Source organism: Onthophagus taurus, chromosome 2, assembly GCF_036711975.1.
Source record: "Onthophagus taurus isolate NC chromosome 2, IU_Otau_3.0, whole genome shotgun sequence".
Taxonomy (NCBI): domain Eukaryota; kingdom Metazoa; phylum Arthropoda; class Insecta; order Coleoptera; family Scarabaeidae; genus Onthophagus; species Onthophagus taurus.
Genome location: NC_091967.1, coordinates 24522272 through 24541721, shown reverse-complemented (window position 1 = coordinate 24541721; position 19450 = coordinate 24522272). Strand labels below are relative to the sequence as shown.

The following is a 19450-nucleotide window of genomic DNA, read 5'->3' as shown; positions in this document are numbered from 1 at the left end:
GTGTGGCAGTCTGAATAGTTTGCAGATACTAAGCAAGAACGTGTCTGGGCGGGTTTTGAGAATCGCGTACGTTTCCCTGTGCCAGTCCCTAATGTCATATGCATTAATTGCATGGGGGGTGCTTCATCTTGTGATAGAGTTTTTCGACTGTAAAGGCGTGTAATACGTATAATTGATGAGAGTATCGTGAGGATTGTAAAAATTCTTTCGTATCTTTGAAAATCTTAATGTTTCATTTCTTATACATGTACCAGTGCATGTTATTTGTCAAAATCTGTTTGTCACTCATGATGATGTGCACCAATACCCCACAAGAAACAAAAATAAAATTTTACAGAGGTATTCGAGATTATCTAAAGGACGCCAAAGTATTAATATAATATGTGTAAAGTCTTTTAATAAGTTGCCAGCGGCGATTTCCAGATTGCCACTAAACATATTTAAAAGTAAATTGCATACTTTTTTGATGCGCGTGTTTGATACGAGTGTAATACTATATGTTTATACACAATAAAGATATTATTATTATTTTTGCTGGCACATGACGGCATTAGATGGCCTTAAAAGATCATTCAGGGTAGACCCCGGTCAGCAAATCAAAGCATGGGAGATGGCTGAAAATTGATTATAAATGGCGTCAATCAGAGATATATAGAAAAACATGGAGGAGGCCTACATCTAGGAGTGGATAAAGACGGGCTGAAAAAGAAGAAGATGACCTCTTCTTGTACTGGTCCCAATATATGCCTCAATACTTTTCTTTCGACGGTGTCTATTGTATTTTTGTTTTTCTCTGTAAGACTCCATATTTCAGAGTCATATATTAAGATAGGCCTAATTATTTGAAGATATGCAGTAAGGAAAAATAGAGGCCATTAGCAAGAATAACGCTTCTTTTTATTTCTGAATCTTTCTTTCCATCGTTGGTAACGAAAGAGGTTCACATGTTCAATGTTGTCACCAGTTATCAGTAGTGGGGTAACTACAGCATCTGTTGGCTGTATTAGGATATTTATTTTGCTTGTGTTGATTTCCAATCCTATATTTTTCGCATTTTATTCTCATTATATTGATGTCACCTCCGTAAGCTGCCAGTTGAACTATTTTGTTTGTCAACAGGTTAAGCCCGTGTACTTGCTATACCACCTGTGAGTATGTACATGGCTCGGTAGGTTGCTCTTGTATACGGACAAGTGGTTTGGAGTCTGACATTATCGCTTTGGTAAGGTTTACCAGCTTTGTCGGTATTTCCAATTCGTGCATAAAGCTAAGTTTCCACATGCACGGATTACTGGCGCCAGTTCATTTGCATGTGGAAATAGCAAAAAGCCACTGGCGTCAATTAATTGGTGCCTGTAATCATAGCGTCAATAAAGTTGACGCTACTTCTACTTTTTGGCGCCTGCAACAGTATTTATAAAGAAAACGTGTAACTATTGAAGTCCAACTAAAATGAACAAATCCGCTAATAAACCGTCCAAATAATAGACATCAGAACAAACAGTACTATTTCTAGAAACGTATCAACAATATCCTTGTTTGTAGAATCAGAAAATTCCACAATATAAGGACCGACTATCACGAAATGAAGCTGTCAGAAGGATAGTTGAAATTATGAAGAAAACAGTTCCTAACTTTGACGAAACCTCGGCAAAAGCAAAAATACGAAGTATAAGTAAAAATACGAGTACTTCACCATAAAGCACTTCACATATAAATTTAGAAATTGTGCTGTTTGGCAAACGATACATATATTAATAATAATAATAATAATAATAATAATATATTTTATTGTCGTAATAAACCATTACTATAAAACGTCATTGAATACATAAGAAACAAAATGAAATATGAATAATACAAATATACATTTCATGGCAATTACACACTACACATTACGCATTAAAATTGTGAGACTGAACTGTCGTGAGATATTCCTCGCACGAATAGAAAACGTTCTCCATCAAATATTCTTTTATTTTCCTCTTAAACCGTTTCCTAGACAACGCAGTCAGCTGCGGTGATAGTTCGTTGTAGAGTTTTGGACCCCAGTAATCTACATACTTTTGATTTTTGAAAACTGTCTCTGTTATCATGAACATGCAGCAATGCCGTCAGTATATATATGCTTGGTAAGGTAAGTATATTCTCATATTTAAAGTAGTTCTTACAACTTTCGTCTGTTCGTAGCCCACACAGCACCCGCAATGCCCTCTTCTGTAGTCGGAAGATCCTCAGGAAATCAAATGCCCTACCCTAGAAAAGAACACCATACGACGCCACCGAGTGAAAAGATGCAAAGTATGACAACCTGGATGCTTGGTGAGTGGCTACTTGTTTTAGTCTTCGTATTGTAAAGATAGCAGAAGTCTGCCTAGTCCTCAGATGCTTCAAGTGCACTTCCCACGTCATTCCGCTGTCCAGATGCATACCCAGAAATTTTACAGTTGTAGATTCCCTCCCACGCCGAGTAGTCTCCAACACTATATGTTCTGTTTTTTCACTGTTTAGTTTGAGCAGATTATTACTGAACCATTCTTGAGTGGACAATTTTGCTTCTTGTGATTTAGCCATCAAGTTATCCTTTGTAGTGTCCTTTAATACGATGGATGTATCATCAGCATATAAATATGGAGAGGTCCAAGAACAGACCATGTTTGATTTTTACACTAGACGATCTATTACCATTATACTCAACATATTGTTGTCTGTCCATTAAATAAGATCTTATTAAATTTAGTTGTAGACCTCTAATACCATAAAACTGAAGTTTACTCAGGAGACTGGAGTGGCTGAAGGCATCGAATGCCTTGCTGAGGTCCAGCAGGTTGATCTGAACCACATTTTGCTCATCGTGTGCTTTCGTTATGAAGGCAATTACTTCAGAAACAGCCGTCTTATTCCACCAACCTTCTTGCTATTATCCTTTCAAATATCTTGGAGATAACGGGCAACATTGATATAGGTCTATAATTGTTATAGTCCTTTTTATCACCCTTCTTATATAATGAAAATATAATGAAAAATTCCATCGCTGACACATTTATTGAACATAATATTAATTTTAACCGCACAGTGTTCTATTACTGACTTTATTATATTGCTTGTTAAGCCATATGTGTCAGCTGTGTCGCTGTTCTTAATTTGACCAACTGTTGTTATTATTTCTGTTGCTGTTATTGGTCTGAAGAAAAAAAAATTTACATTTGTCACGTTTAAGTTTTTGAGGAAGCGATCAAGAGAGTTAGTTGTTGATTGCAAGGATGTAGAAGAATCTCCAGAAAAGCCAAAAATCGTAAAGTTGCTTGCAGTTCTATGTGAGCTGGAATGGCATCTCATATGCGTATGTTGTTTTTGTATTTTAGATACTTGCCTCAACAAAAACATGAAACTCTCTTCAGTTCATTCTTAAATGATTAAAAAATGCTTGATCTTCTTTAATTCTCTAATTAAAGTACTAGACGCACCTAGATTATGTCTACGTGCAATCCACGATCTAACCCAGCAACTATGTTTTCGCTTTATTTTGTTAATAAAGAGTGCAGTTCCAAGGAACACATTTGGACTACCATATTAATGCCAGAAATTCTCAAAGAAATCATTTTATTTGATACAAAAAAGAGACTCCTCCCCTTAAAAAGCTTGAATTAGATTATACTAATATTATTTGGAGTGCTTTACACTCAATTCCAAATTATTTCATGTTTTGACAATGTTCATAATTAAAGCTTTATAACTTTTCAAGCACAAAATGTAAAAATTTATTGAATGGTACCGTTTTTCAAGCACAAATCCAATGAGAAGCGTTCAAACGATTTTTATTTGGCAACATAACATTGTTCAAATCAAAAGTTAATGTGGAAACTTAGCTTAATGTAGTATAATTGTTCTCGGATTACGGCAAACATTAATATCGTGCTCCCAGGTTTTATTTAGCATTTCCTTAACAGTAAAGAGTAGATCCATGATCGATCTTTCCACTTTAAACCCTGCCTGGTATTCCCCAGCTATATTTTGTAATATAACTTTCTAAAGACTAGATAAAGAATTTTTGATCTTCGCTAATTATTAAAAATAAGCAATTAATTTATCAGTTTTGTGTGTTAGTTTGTGTCTCATTACTGATTCAACATCGTTAAGAACCTCAGAGATTTCTATCGTCTGCCTTTATAATTAAATTTAATGGTATTACAACCTATAATTTACAGAGGCTTCGCATTAATAATTATACCGAACTGTTTATTAAAGAACCACTAATTTTATGAGAACTTTAAATCCTTCTTAAACCCTTTTACGATATATTTATTTATTTATCGTTGTTTATTCTCGTTACTTTATTGATCCTTTCTATAATGTAATTTTTATAAGCTACTAGAACTACCTAGAAATTCAACAGGTTATAAATTGCCTCCGTTATCGTTGATTAACGTTTGACGACTTAATACCTTAAACAATTATTTTATAAATTGAGAGATTGCTGCACGTATATTCTAGTATTACAGGAGAAATAATCACGTTAATTTATTGAAAGATTAATAGTTTAATAAGAAATTGTATGGTGAAAGATTCGTTACGTGCCCAGATGAAGGTTACTGTGGTAATTGGTGAATGTATCGACTTAATGAATTATTAGTTAATTTTACTTACATCTTCTAAAACATTATCTAGATTCAAAATGTCGTTTTTGAAGCATTCGTTTCCCCACTTTGCACAAATATCTTGGTACGTGTAGTATTCGTCGTCGAAGTAAACGGTTGTATTTTGAATTATCTCGTCTAAACGGCGCAATTCTTTCCAAATTTCCATTCGAAGCATATTTTTGTTTCCATCGTTCGATGTTACTATTACTCTACCAAATCGACCTAAAGATATTAATGATTAAAAAATAGATCAATAAACATTAATACGGAAATCCATTAAAATGTAATAAGATTAATGATCCTAAATTATGATTACAAGATAATTTTAGTAGAAACTTACCGGCTCTTGTAATTCTGGCAACATTAAACTGACTAGTATAGTTAACACTAAAAAGTTTTTCAACAACCGCCCTCTCGTGTTTCCCGTCACCGTTAATCGGACTGAAAAGATACTCCGGATCTATATTGTACTTGATTTGTTGAAAACCAGTAACACACAGTAATGTCACTAACACCGGCACTATTATGAAGTAACCTGGATGTTTTCCAACGAAAAGACCCAGTCTGAAGAACGCCTTATTCAATAAATCGTCCACACATCTTAACCCCATCTGAAAATAAATTAAAATTATAAAGTTAATAATTTCAAACAAATTAAGTAAATAAATTAATAATAACCTCGATATTAATAAACTAGATCACCTTAAACAGAAACTTGCAAATAAATTATTATGACCTATCGATATCCACCAACAACTATACATTTTTCAATTTCTTTCACCTTCTGAATGAACCCAACAATTTCCCATTGAACGAACCGATTGATTACACTGTTCTAATGGAAAAAACGAAAACTACCATCCTGCATCGGGAAAAACCACATTAAAAAACACGCGAGCCCACACTCGAACGATCGTTTAAACTCGAACACTTTCTAAAATTTCTAGTTATAGCATAATGCACCAAACGAATCTCGAATTGTACCGAAGAAAAATTTTTATTTTCAAAAATCATTTGAGAAATGTAAAAAATTAAAGTATAAGCGAAATAAGGATTTAATAATAAAATTATTGTTAATGTTGTAAGTGTTGATTTTGATTTACGATAAGGATAATAATTGTTCGGTAAGAGTAAAGGAGAAAGGATACGGAGAAGCGTGTAGGTAGGAAGATTGTTTTGCATGAAGTGATAGTGGAAGTGAGCAAGAGGTTCTGTATTCTTTTACTTTCAGAAAATGGTTAGCGTAAATAATTAAATAATGACGTTTGGGTTTACTAAAACAAGTTAATTTAAAAATGTGTTACTATATTTTTGAATTGTATCATTAATTCTTTAATGTGAAATAATTTATTTTGGATTTTTTCTTACATTTTTAAAGTTATTACAGAAAAATTACGTTTATTGTGACTATAAACACGTTTATATGAATATATGCCTTAATATTTTATCAATGTTTTGCATAATCTCTAATTTGAAAAGGATATAGATTTGATTAAAATACAAATATGAAGAGAACGTCGTAAGTTACTGGCAGAGAAATTTTCAATATTGCAATTTTCATCGATAACTTATAGAATTCATTTCTTGAAGGATCCTGGTGGAAATATCGCCAATTATTAATTAAAGTATCCTCTTTTTAATGCAACAAGCCGTTTTGAAAAATCACTTTTAGTTTTAGAAATAAATTTTTGAAATGATCGACAATTTTTTGGAATCTTGCAATATTCGCCGATTAAATTTTAATAATTCGTATAAAATCGATTTCTTGGAATATAAGTATGAAAATTTTCCAAAATGTTAATAAAAATGTTTTCTTTCCAATGAACCAACACGTTTTGAAAAATTACTTTTAGTTTTTAAGAAAACAATATTTGAAGATTTGATAAAATTTTCAATGTTGCAATTTTCATCGATAACTTTCAAAATTCGCTATAAAATTAATTTCTTGAAGGATCCTTGTGGAAATATCGCCAATTATTAATTAAAGTATCCTCTTTTTAATGCAGCAAGCTATTTTGAAAGATCACTTTTAGTTCGTGAGAAATAAATTTTTGAAATAATCGTCAATTTTTTCGAATTTTGCAATTTTCACCGATTAAATTTTAATAATTCGTATAAAATCGATTTCTTGGAATATGAGTTTGAAAATTTCCCAAAATGTTAATAAAAGTGTCCTCTTTCCAATAAACCAACACGTTTTGAAAAATAACTTTTAGTTTTTGAGAAAACAATATTTGAAGATTTAATAAAATTTTCAATGTTGCAATTTTCATCGATAACTTTCAAAATTCGCTATAAAATTAATTTCTTGAACGATCCTTTGTGAAAATATCGCTAATTATTAATTAAAGTATCCTCTTTTTAATGCAAAAAGCCGTTTTGAAATATCACTTTTAGTTCTTGAGAAATAAATTTTTGAAATAATCTTTTTTCGAATTTTGCAATTTTCGCCGACTAAATTTTAATAATTCGTATAAAATCGATTTCTTGGAATATGAGTATGAAAATTTCCCAAAATGTTAATAAAAGTGTCCTCTTCCCAATGAACCATTACGTTTTGAAAAATAACTTTTAGTTTTTAGGAAAACAATATTTGAAGTTTTGATAAAATTTTCAATGTTGCAATTTTCATCGATAACTTTCAAAATTCGCTATAGAATTCATTTCTTGTGGTAGAATCGCCAATTATTAATTAAAGTATCTCTTTTTTAGAGTTGCTTCGTTAGTTAAATCAGCATCAAAACAGTTTATTTTGTATCTTGTATCCAAATAAGTTGACATATCTTATCCGGTATCTTATCGGAAGGGATGCCGAATATCCGGTATCGGGCTTTTCGCAAAATCACTATCCGCCTCATCACTACTGAACATGTGTTGAAAGAAACTAAATATAGATTATAATCTGCGCAATGTTAAAACTTTCCGAAAGTGGCTGTAAAATTTTAAAATGACGTTTTTATAGGATAGATGTAAGTACAGAACTGAAGCTATTTATACAAACATACTGCCCGAAAATCTGAATAAACCCGATGAAATCGGATTTAATCTGGGAATACGAAAGTCTTGCAAGTCCTGCAAATACTTTCACCATCAAATACTGATGTCAAAGCATCTACTTCAAGCAAACGTACCACTAACTTGTTAAAATTGTCATTAGTTTGTTAAAACTTATTTACTAACCGCATTGACTTATAAGACTTTGTTTTTGTTTGGTTCATATTAACAATCATGATAATAACTTATATGATAATAACCTGAGCATTGGAGCATGAGACCGCATGAGACCTCTAACACGGGAGTTTGAAGATTATTTCCCTCTCCCTCTTTTGCCTTGTGGATTCCAGTCCAATGCAGTCCTCGCAATATGTTCAGGTTACCTTCATAGCGCGTGTCCAATGTAGGTCTATTTCCTCTAACAGATTTCTTGACTGAGTTAGGTTTGCTTTGAGAGTCTTCACACCTCATCGTTGTTAAGATTGTCCACATTTCATATCCGTACAATAGAACCGATTTTACATTACTGTTATATACCCTGATTTTATTGTTTCTTGTTAGATGTGGGCTGTTTCATACCTCCCTTAGCGTTCCAACGGTCCCTCTAGCTGTATTTGTGCAGGTTTTTACTTACCTACCTAGATAACGTTGCTATGCTAACCTAGATAAGTGAACTCCTGAACGTTTTCTATTGCGCACCCTCGTTGGTTGTTGCTGTTGATCCTTAGCGATTTGGATTTTGAAGTATTAATTTCGAGGCGCTATATTGGTCTGCTCACTCAGTTTTTCTAGGTGCATTAATAAATCATTGAAAGTCTGGGCTACCAGGCACATGTCATCTGCATAATCTAGGTTTAGTAGTTGTTGGTGTAATCTCATGTTATACCTCTTTGTGGGAGGTATTCATGGTCTAATCTAGAGCATGTTAAAGAGTTATTGGTACTATGTTACTAACAACGTTATTAAAATACAATCATAATTAAGAATCATCATCCAAAGATAAATATTTAATTGTGTAAGCATGGTATAATAGCTGAACATCAAACTGAAGTGTTTCGTCCTTTTCTTTCTTATTGTCTTTTAGATCCTTTATATATCTCATGCCCGCTATAGTCTTGAGTCATACAATTGACGTTTTTAATAAATATCCATAATCCATTCGTTGCCTCCAATTTGTCCCGCCATTGCTCATACGGTTTAATACGCTGATGTTATTCCTATTGGAATTGCCCTGTTTACAACATATCTCTATAATATGATGAAATAATAAGTTTTTTTTTGGGTATTCTTGGTTTCCTGACTTCCGGCGTTATACGACGTAAGATCTTGGTTATTTCTGTAGTCTTGTCCGCAACCATTCGTATGTAGCAAGTCATTCTCATATCTTTATCAAGATATACACCGAGATATCTGATCATCTTTAAGATTTCAATCATTTTGGCTTGGGTTGGGATAGAAGTGTTCGTCTCCCTTGTACCACTAACACTTTTGTTTTATCAGTAGTTACCTTAACTCCCATAGAATCCTTATGGAAATCGAATTACGTTCTACTCCATCTACATTTTCAGCACATAATCGTAGTTGACGCCGCCGAGTGTCAGTTCAAGGATTGATTCCTGGTCAATCAGAGGACACGATTTTTTTTCTCCAGCAACAGATATAATTTAATTATTCTCGTCAAATTGATTCTTGTCGATGGAGAAGAGTTGAAAGCAAGAAATAAATATGCAATTCTCTCAATCTACCATTCAATGGCATATATCGTTGATTTACATTCTTTCAAGCTCCTGGCCACTTTCCGATTGCTTCCGATCACTTAAGTATTGCCGAACTACTTAGTCTTAATTATCTTTTGTAACTCCTGTGCTGTCATTTCAAACAGAATTACAGCTAAAACTCTTTACTTTTTGGTAAACTTACACGTTGTTCTTTTCTTTTCATAATCTCGGTTACCATTTTTCGCACGTACTTCCATTTACGTTCACTGTTCACCATATGCTTCATCAGAATCATAAGATTCTTTATCAGGTTCTCACACATTAATCTTCCGATTTTTAAAAAATAGCACTATCTCGAATATCATTTTTTAATTTCTCGCGTTGAATGCAATATTCAACGGGATGTTTTCACAATTTTATGTTGAATTTCCGCAGATCAACAGTCATATTGCAGACATTGTTTGGCAAAATCAGTTATTCCTATATATTGAAAGATAACTATTATGCTTCTTTTGTCTAAGGTGGGCATCTCGCTTTTTTATTACATATAATGTAATAACATTTCGTAGGCAGCTGATGAAGACAGTGTTATGGCATTGATTTTGTTAAATTTTCTATTCATTCGATGTGGTTTAATTACTTGATTCTGTGTGCAAATGTGTGATTGAGTGCGATATTTTTGGGTTATTTGCAATTTATTTTGTAATTAGTACCAAAATGTATGATACTTTATTATTGTGTATGTTTGAACGCATAATTTTGATAGCAACAACGATATAATATATTACAAAAAAAATAGAAATATGGTTAAGTAAAATGAGACTTTCGCTTAGGCAAGTTGACCAGAAGCATCTACCATTTTATTATCATTTTAAAGTCTGATTATATTCCTTTATTCCCACTTAATGTCGTATATTCAGGAAAAAATTGTGTATGTGTCGAGATAAAGTACTATTTCCACTTACAGAAGGTGAAAGTTGTTAAATTGTGTTTAGCCACCCATAAATCATGTGGATTTATCAACGTTTTCAATACAAATTGAAATTTACATTATTACACGTAATATATTATCTTTCCACATTATTATGGCAATATTATTAGTTAAAAAAGCAAAGTATCGACTTGATTCACTTCATTTCTAAACACTTCGTATGTATAAATAGGTATATATATGGGTATATAAATATATCAGACAAAGAAATGATTTCTTTTTGGAGATTTCTACCTTTCACATTTCATGAATAGGCCTTTAAAAAGTGATGGGTAATCTCAAATATGACACATTCTCTTCCAAATGTGTATTGTAATATAGCGAATTAAAATTAAGTAAGAAATATTTTATAGGATATACAAAGAAAGATTAATGGATTTAGGAATTAATACGATTTCCTCCCATTGTGATTTGTTAGAAAACGAAAATAATATTGATACAAATAAATTACTTAATCAAATAAATACAGAAAACTTGCCAAGACACTTTCCATCGATGGTGTTGTTAAGAATTTTAATTATAGACGATCCATTTAAATCTATTTTTAAATGTATTTGTAAGTTGGTATGGGTGTTACGTGTGTTTGATCACGTCTTTTTAATCAGTGCCATTTATGGTTTAGTTTGATTGCATATAGAAAACATTAAGTTCTCCTTTAAAAGGTAAAGGCAACCATTGAATAAATTTTGTGATAGTCTGTTTACAACTGCAGTTCTTGCATTGTAACGTATTACTATTATCCAAAAATATATTATTTCTTTTTAAATCAATATACATCCTATAAAGTTTTTATAAAGTTTATTTCTTTCATTTTATGTGTCTCTAATAGCTTAGTAACATCTATCGTAGCAAGATTATCTCGGGACAAGTATTTCTCAACTCGAATGGAGTATTTCTGTTTCCTATTTCGACAAACGCAATTATTTGGCATATTTTACTTAAAACCGTGTTTCTTAAAACTGTTTCGTCAGATAGTTTCTGAGAAAACAAATCGAAAAGCGGATAAAGTTGCCAGCACCCTCAAAAATCGGGTACTTTTTTCGCAATTTTACTAAAACTGCCGGGGTAAAAAATTTCAAAAGCACAATATAAGGTTCAAAAGTTAAAAAATGTTCAGTGATACAATAAACATCTCAAAACTGACGAGAATTGACTTTTAAAGTTACTTATTAAAATACTTATCGCGAGTTTATATTGCGACTGTTACGACTATACAATTCAAATGAAATTTTTTATCTGATTGCGAGAAAATAAAAATTTATAACTCTAAAAAATAATGAAAGTTCGAAGTAAGGTTTTATAAAGATAATGTTCTGAATTAACCCTAAAATCAAAATTGATAATTTCTTTAAATCTATCGACTTATGCAATCGACTAAAAAACCAAAAATATTTAACTTTGATGATTTTGATATAAAAGATATTGTACTATAAGAAGTATAAGAGAATCAATCCAAAATAAAATCAAAATCCAAAACTAGTTATAACACATCGATCAAATTTTCCAACATAATATAGTTAAAAAGCAAAAATACTTAAATTTCATAATGTAAAACACTATAAAAATATTATAGTTCAAAAAGTAATAAAGATATAAAAAGTTTTTATAACAAAAAATTATTATTAATCCTAAAAATTATTATTCATAATCGGTTTTAATTCATTCTTCTTGCAAACTTATTGTAACTAAAAAGCAGAAATTTTAAAATCTTTTTTATATTTTTTCGTTTTTACTTATCGGCCACGATTATTGTTTCAGTTTGAATTTCATTTTGATTTGTTATTACTTTATTTTGTTTTTTTTTTTATATATTTCTTTTTTTTTTGTGTATGGTATTTCCATCAAGACCAGGACGCCATAAATTGGCTTACTGATGAAAATATCCTTTGGCAAACTCTATACTTAGTTATTTTAATGCATTACTTACATTGTAGCATTCTTTTATGCCAATAAACTATTATTATTATTATTAAATACTTCGTAAAGCAAAAATGTGAAAATAAGTTTGTTTGCCGAATACATTCATAATTAACCATAAAATCACAATCCTCGCTCGATTTTAATACATTGATCAATTTAGCAGAACATAAAGTCAAATGCAAAAATACTCAAAGTAAAAAAAAATAAGTAAATCTCATTGCTGCTCAGGTTGAGGAAGCTTTTTGAAGCATGCTTGAAAAACAAGCTGTTGTATATTGTTTTTAAGAACATTGCAATTTGGATTTCTAATTGCTGTTGGATAAAATGCCCTTCCATATTACATAATCGTGTTCTGAATTTTTTTCAGTTTCATTAAGGAATAATTCATCAACATACTGAATATGGCAGGAGCAGTAATCGTGTATGCTAATAAGTTACGGATTTATTCAGTTTTAGATTTAAAAAAATGATATGCACCTGAAAAAAGTTGCTACAAACTGGCTACACATCCAGTGACGAAAATTCCAAATATTCGTTGCAGTTGTATAACCTAGCGTTAGAAAGAGAACTGATCTTTTAGACCGTGTAGCAGAATGTATAAAGCGCCGACTGCAACATTGGGGAGTGAACTTCTTACCATCTATCTTATTACAACCAGTATGCAATACAACATACAGCACATTCATATGCTATTTAACAACAGATGATCAATACGATTCATTTTAGCACAAAATAGTGTAGCACATGGCAATTAGCGCCTCACGCATCGTTGGGTTTTCAGTACGGTGATGTAATGCTTCGAAAATATTGTAAACGTCCAAAAGTATTACATTCCTTTGGATATGCGTAATACAATGTTGCCGTGTTCTTTCACCGACACAAGTGAAAATCTGTTATTCTCTTAATTTCGGCACTAAAACTGCTTTGTATTGAGATGGTTTGTTGTTCTTTCTCTATAATAATTACTACCATACTATTTATTGTGACAATCTAAACGTTTTCCAGCTGCAATTCTACGCTCAACGACACTACTTTTATTGCATAGTATGTGGAGATTCTATCATCTAAAGCATAGAAGGTTTTTTTCGGAAATCCCATTTCTCCTTTTTTGTGTTCTTTCTGCCAATATAACTCAATCTTCTCAAATAATAGTTTAGCCAACTTGAACATTGAAATTGCTTTGAATGTTAACCTCAAATTTTGTCCCCATACCATTCAAGCAAAAGCACAGTCAAAAACCAGCACAAAATACTTTTATTTACTGCCCTTGAGAGGTTGCATATATGTATATCATATCGATGTAGCCTATACGGACCTGTTATTGTATATGTCAAATGGCCTTATACCAATGTCACTACTAAAGCAGTTACAAGGTTTAAAATTGTATATTTATTAATAGTGTAATTCGAAAGTCAAAAATACTGTAAGTCAAAAAGACAATGTATTGAATGAAAATTGTTTGTAATGAACCAATAAAAGTCATATTTACAATTGTAAACATTTCAAGTCATTTAACAACGTAAGACTTTTTATTTTAAAAATTAAAAACCTGAATAATAAATTACTAAAACATAATTTGCAAGTTGATTACTTTTCAACTATCTCGTAATAGTTATGAACTATAAAATCACAACATTTTTAAACAGACTTTTTGGGCAAATTCTTATTACAACTCATATTTTTTTTCTAACATTTTTAAAGAAAAAAATATTGCGGATGAAAGTTTCTTATAATGAACTAACAAAACATTATCAGAAAACGATTGTAACCCAACAATAATCACTCAAACTTACCGGATTTAAAATCCCAAATATTTCAGGTTAAACACATTCAACAACAAAATAGTTTTCAACTCAGAAATTGAAAACTATGGATGAAAATGATATTAATAAAAGTTATTTATAATAAATCAAAAAACATTATCTATAAACTATTTCTTTCGAACGATTTCGCATTTTTAGTAATAAGCTATAAAATACTAAAATCACCAAATTGATATGTTTGAGTATATTCTTTATCAAATCTCAAAGACTAAAAATAATTCAGGAAAATATTGCAAATGAGAATTGTTTACAATGAATTAATTGTAACCCAACAGTGATTGTTAGCAGCTTACCGTATTTAAAATCCCAAACATTTCAAATTTAACACATTTAACTAGGATGATTAAAAACATATTTCATAAAGGTTTTCATTCCAACAATTTCGAATTTTTAGTTATAACCAACCTATCGGATTTAATATCCTGAATATTTCAAATTTGATACATTCAACAACAAAATTAAAAGTTATGTAAAAAATTAACAACAGTGGATAAAAACCATAAACACTATAAAACCTCTAAATTGACGTTTTTTGATACAAACGTAATAAGATTCGTACAACAAATTAATCGTGTGAATAGTTGAAATGGATTCAGGACCTCATAAAACGTTTTAATTTTGCAATAAACAATATCATTTTTAAAGCACTGCATTTGTGTTATATAGTTGCTATTGATTAGTAATTTTGAGTGTAGTGGTGAAAGCGAACAGGAAACGCAATCCAACTGATTACCTTGATAAATAGTATCCCTGATAAACTACGGGGGTAGCCTTTCACATTTTGGAGCTTTTATAGCACGTATTTGTAAATTTCCTGATACAAGCATTTACAAAAAAGATACACGGCATCACTGGCGCTTAGATCAGCGCAAGATATCAACTAATATCGTTGAAGGTTTAACTCGTTGATTCCCATGGAAGTTTACAGGGTTCCGGTATAAGAACACAATTTAATTGAATCGTATTATGTTATTAAAAACTTCAGATATATCCTATATTTACATTATTTTTATACTATATCACATTTCTTCATCTTTCTTGAGTGTGTTATTTTGTAATCAAATTTAAAAATCCTCAATATGTATAAGAATGAAACCACTTACTGAAAAACAACAGGAGTACTACGCTTTTCTAAGTAATTCGATGCTGACGAGATTTTCTGCGGCCATGGAATCAGAATGCTTTCCAATAAACCACTCCAAATACAATTAATAATTTGAAGATAGAAAACGTCTAAACCTGCACTATTTATTTTTCAAGAAAATATTGGTCTGAAGTTGAATACTACACATCTTACAGTCTAAGCGTTGATGGACTAGAAACCACTAGTGGACTAAGAATTAAACAATTTTTTGCATTACTGGTTGAACAAAGGAATATATATGCAGAGCCAGAAATAAAAAGATCTAAGAGGTTATCACAGTAGAAAGACGTTAGAGTTGTATGGGTTATGTGTTTTTAAAACTTTTTTAAAAGTTTTTAGCGTAGATGAAGATACGTTTTTGCTCAGAATATGTAATACATAAACATTTCCTGAAGCGGAAGTATTGGCATCGGCTCATCGACGAAGTGAAAAGGTCGCAATGGTAGCCTTTCCAAGGCTCCGCTTGAGACAGTGATATTGCAGATTTATCGGTTACAGTCTGCAGGTTCTGGTCGCTGTTTAATAAAGTGGTATCATCTGCATAGAGAATCACTGATGTATTTAATATATTTATCGGCAAATCGTTAACGTAAATTAGGAATAAAAGGGGTCCAAGGATGGAGCCTTGTGGTACTCCACTTTCTATATTTCTTTTTTTTGAATAATTATCGTTACATTTTACAATTTGGGTTCTATTTTTGAGGTAAGAATCAATTAGGTTTATACTTTTTGCATCAAAATTATAATTTCGCAGTTTCAAAAGCCTTGCTCAAATCGCAGAAGGTGCCAATCATATGTTTGCCACTCTCAAAGCATTCGGCTGCATATTCAACAAACTTGGCTATTGCATCTGTGGTATTTTTTCCTGGTCTAAAGCCGAATTGGAATGGTGTAAATAGATTATTATTTTCAAAAAAAGGCAGTTATTCTGTTTTTTAATATCTTTTCAAAGATCTTTGAGAAAATGGGTAGCAGCGAGATTAGGCGATAATTTTCAATGCAGTTATGGTCACCTTCTTTGTATATTGGCACAACTAGAGCTGTTTTTAATCGATCTGGAAATGTATCTATTAAAAGATTAATTATTTTTGTTAATGGAATTGTTATTAATTCTTTTATAATTTTTACTAAACTTACATTAAGACCATATATATCGTTAGTGTCTTTTTGTTTTGTTGAATTAATTATCTCGCGCATTTCAATGAAAGTGACCGATTGAAAAAAGAAATTTTGACATGTTTGTAAGTCTACCTTATGCAATAGGTGTTCGAAATCGAAATCGTTTGCGACGATTAAAGTGTTAATGATATTAATGAAGTAATCATTTACCTCATCCGGGTCAAAATCGACGTTAATTTTTGTATCTTTACTAGGTCTCTTTTTATTTATTAGCCATTATACACATTCCGCCACATAGCTTTGGCGGAATGTTTAGCTTCTTTTACGTATTTATCGTTGTATTCAATTTTTGCCCTTGTTATTTCCGTATTATATTGCTTGTGAAATTTGTTTAGTATGTTTTTTAATTCGCTAGACTCTATAGAATTATTCAATTCATTTAGTAGGTTGAGGTTATCGCGCATTTTTCTTAGTTTAGGTGTAAACCAACCATTTGGGGATATTAGGCATTTTTCGTTTACTCTTTTTTAGGGAAAAGCATCATGATTTGCCGATCAAAATTTTTGATTTGCCGTAACCATATAACCATGCAGGCTTCAAGATCTAATTGTATACCATAGTTGTGTTATACAATGATAGGTTAGAATATCTTCTTATTAGCCATTTATATGATCCATATTTTATGTTCACTTCTTCCTTTCTTTTTTTAACATAAACCTTACATCTCAACTTGGTGTCAAGTGTGATGCCTTCGTATACGTGTTCGGTTAACAGTCATAGTTTGGTTAAGCAGTTTTTTAAGAAATTTTTTATTCTATATTTGGTCCTCTTGTATATACAATCGCTGACTCTTTGCAATACTTGACTGCAAGTTGTTACGTTGAATCTCGCTTCGAGAAATGCTGTATCGTCTGCGAACGTAGCCAGTGTTATCAGTGTAGGTCTGGAATATCGCTGGTATACAAGCCATATAGTAGAGGCCCAAGAATACTCTAGGGTACTCATGCTTACACTTCCTTTAACTCTAAATATGCACCATCTTGCTTAACTCTAACGAGTCTGTTGGTTATGTACGATTTCTACATATTGTTTTGGCAAGATTTTGTTCATGCCCGATTTTACCAAACGTTTGTTACATCTATGAACAGAGAAGAGTAATCTTGTTCCTATTCTTCGAGTGCTTTCTCTATGACGTTTAACTACGATGCAATTAGTCGATTGTTGATTGCTTCTCTCAGAAGCCAATCTGGTGATCAAGTATTAAACTAGTTTGTTGAATAATTGGTTCTTCTTTTAGCAACAGCTTTTCAAATAGTTAGAAAACTATTGGCAGGAGTGATATCGGTATGTATGAGCCAGTTCTCCTTTTCGTCTTTTTATTAGGGTGGATAGTAAGGTAAAGCTTAAATTGAAATAAAATAAATGAGATCAGAGAGATCGATGACAACAAATTGATTAAAATCCCGGTAAGTTCGAATAACCGCATAGTTTGCGAGTGGAAAAATTGCCAAGCTACGATTCTTGATCAGCTGAATTATGCATAAAGAGTCCAGAGAGCTGCAATCTTTACGTCAATTCATAGTATTGTGGAATCATCAACTTAAACTTTCTATAAATGCCACAAGAATACTGATTATATTATAATTAAGGCTACAAACAATCCAAATATTATTACTTCGATTTTATAACAGTTAATGATTTTTATTTTAAAACTTAATATTTACAGAATATTAATTAAAGTAATAATTTAAGATATCCTAACATTATTACAAAAAAAATTGAGAATTGCTGATTATGTTGAGCCGGATACAAATACATAAATAGTACAGTAGCAATATGATTAAAATTGCATGCGCAGCCCTGGGCCAAACACACACTTACTGAGTAACTTGAATAAGTAAAAGTGAATGGTGTGGTCAATTGCATTATCGAGGTTAAGCAGTTTGTTTTATGCAAAACCCGATCCGGGCCTGGTGCATTTTCTTACTCGTGCACTCGGTTATACGGTCAGCGAGTGGCCAACATTACCTTTTGACTCTCACGTCACAATTGTAACACTTTCAATCGTAACAGAAATACCAATGAACCGAAACAACAGTCGTATATACTTATTATACATGTAGTTCTATAATAACGTATTTGGATGATGTAATTTGATCGAAATAAATATAAGAATCGAAAAAATAACAACCGGCACCTCCACCATATTTCTTTCTTGACTTTAATTTCTTTTATCTTTATTTTCTTGTGGTAATTTATACCTTTCGAAAATTTGAAACTGGCGAGAACGTTAACCCACTCTCTATAAGATTTCTGTATGCTGTAATACTTAAAATTGCGCAAAAATATTTTTTGTTGGAGCGCGCCGCGCCGTAATCGCTAATTGCAATATAACACGAGTTTCTTAGAAATTCCCACCACAAAAAATCACTCTGAATATTCTTTTTTGTTTTAAATAACCCGCGGCATTTATAACGTGAACAAACAATCTAATTTTATTAATTATATTCATAATTATTTAAATTTCTACTAACTGTTGTTTTATCGTTCAATCCGAAACATTCACATTATTTTTTTTTCTATTTCTCGAAGGAAAAGTGTCGTAATGGGAAGCCTTGAAAGACACCGGTATACGCTTTTACTTAAGACACATAAATTAATTAACCTTGCATTGAATCAAATTAGATTACAATAACAGACAAACGGATCAACTTTCATACATTTTTTTGTTATGATCGTCTTGTAACCAATAAAAATGTTATTTTTTTCGCATCAGCTAAAAATAGATTAGTGATGTATAGAAAGTTTTATAAAGAAATTAATGTGAAACGTTTATATTTAACCTAGATGTAAAGTACTTCTTTTTCTATACGAAATGTTCTAAATGTTTTGCTTAATTTACCTTCAAGCTCTACAGCTCTCACAAATTTCGGTTCTACCTTTCTTACTGAATGGTATAATTATAATTCAAACCTTTCATATCCTTCCATAAAAGTGTCTTTACGTAAGTAGCTATTTTTAAATGAGTTGAAACTTGTTTATTCATTTTTGATAGAAATTATTTATGAATACTTGTCGACATCAGGTTTCCACTCACTTCT

General features: G+C 31.5%; 1 protein-coding gene across 1 annotated transcript in view; it reads right to left on the bottom strand.

Moving 5' to 3' along the window:
* The window catches only part of LOC111417240 (patched domain-containing protein), a 75689-nt gene that overhangs the window by 27703 nt on the left and 28536 nt on the right, over positions 1-19450 (bottom strand). The window contains exons 2-3 of the mRNA XM_023049461.2: positions 4981-5251; positions 4648-4862 (exon numbers count right to left, since the gene is read on the bottom strand). Of these exons, the coding sequence (XP_022905229.2) occupies positions 4648-4862; positions 4981-5251 (486 nt within the window). The remainder of the gene's footprint in view (positions 1-4647; positions 4863-4980; positions 5252-19450) is intronic.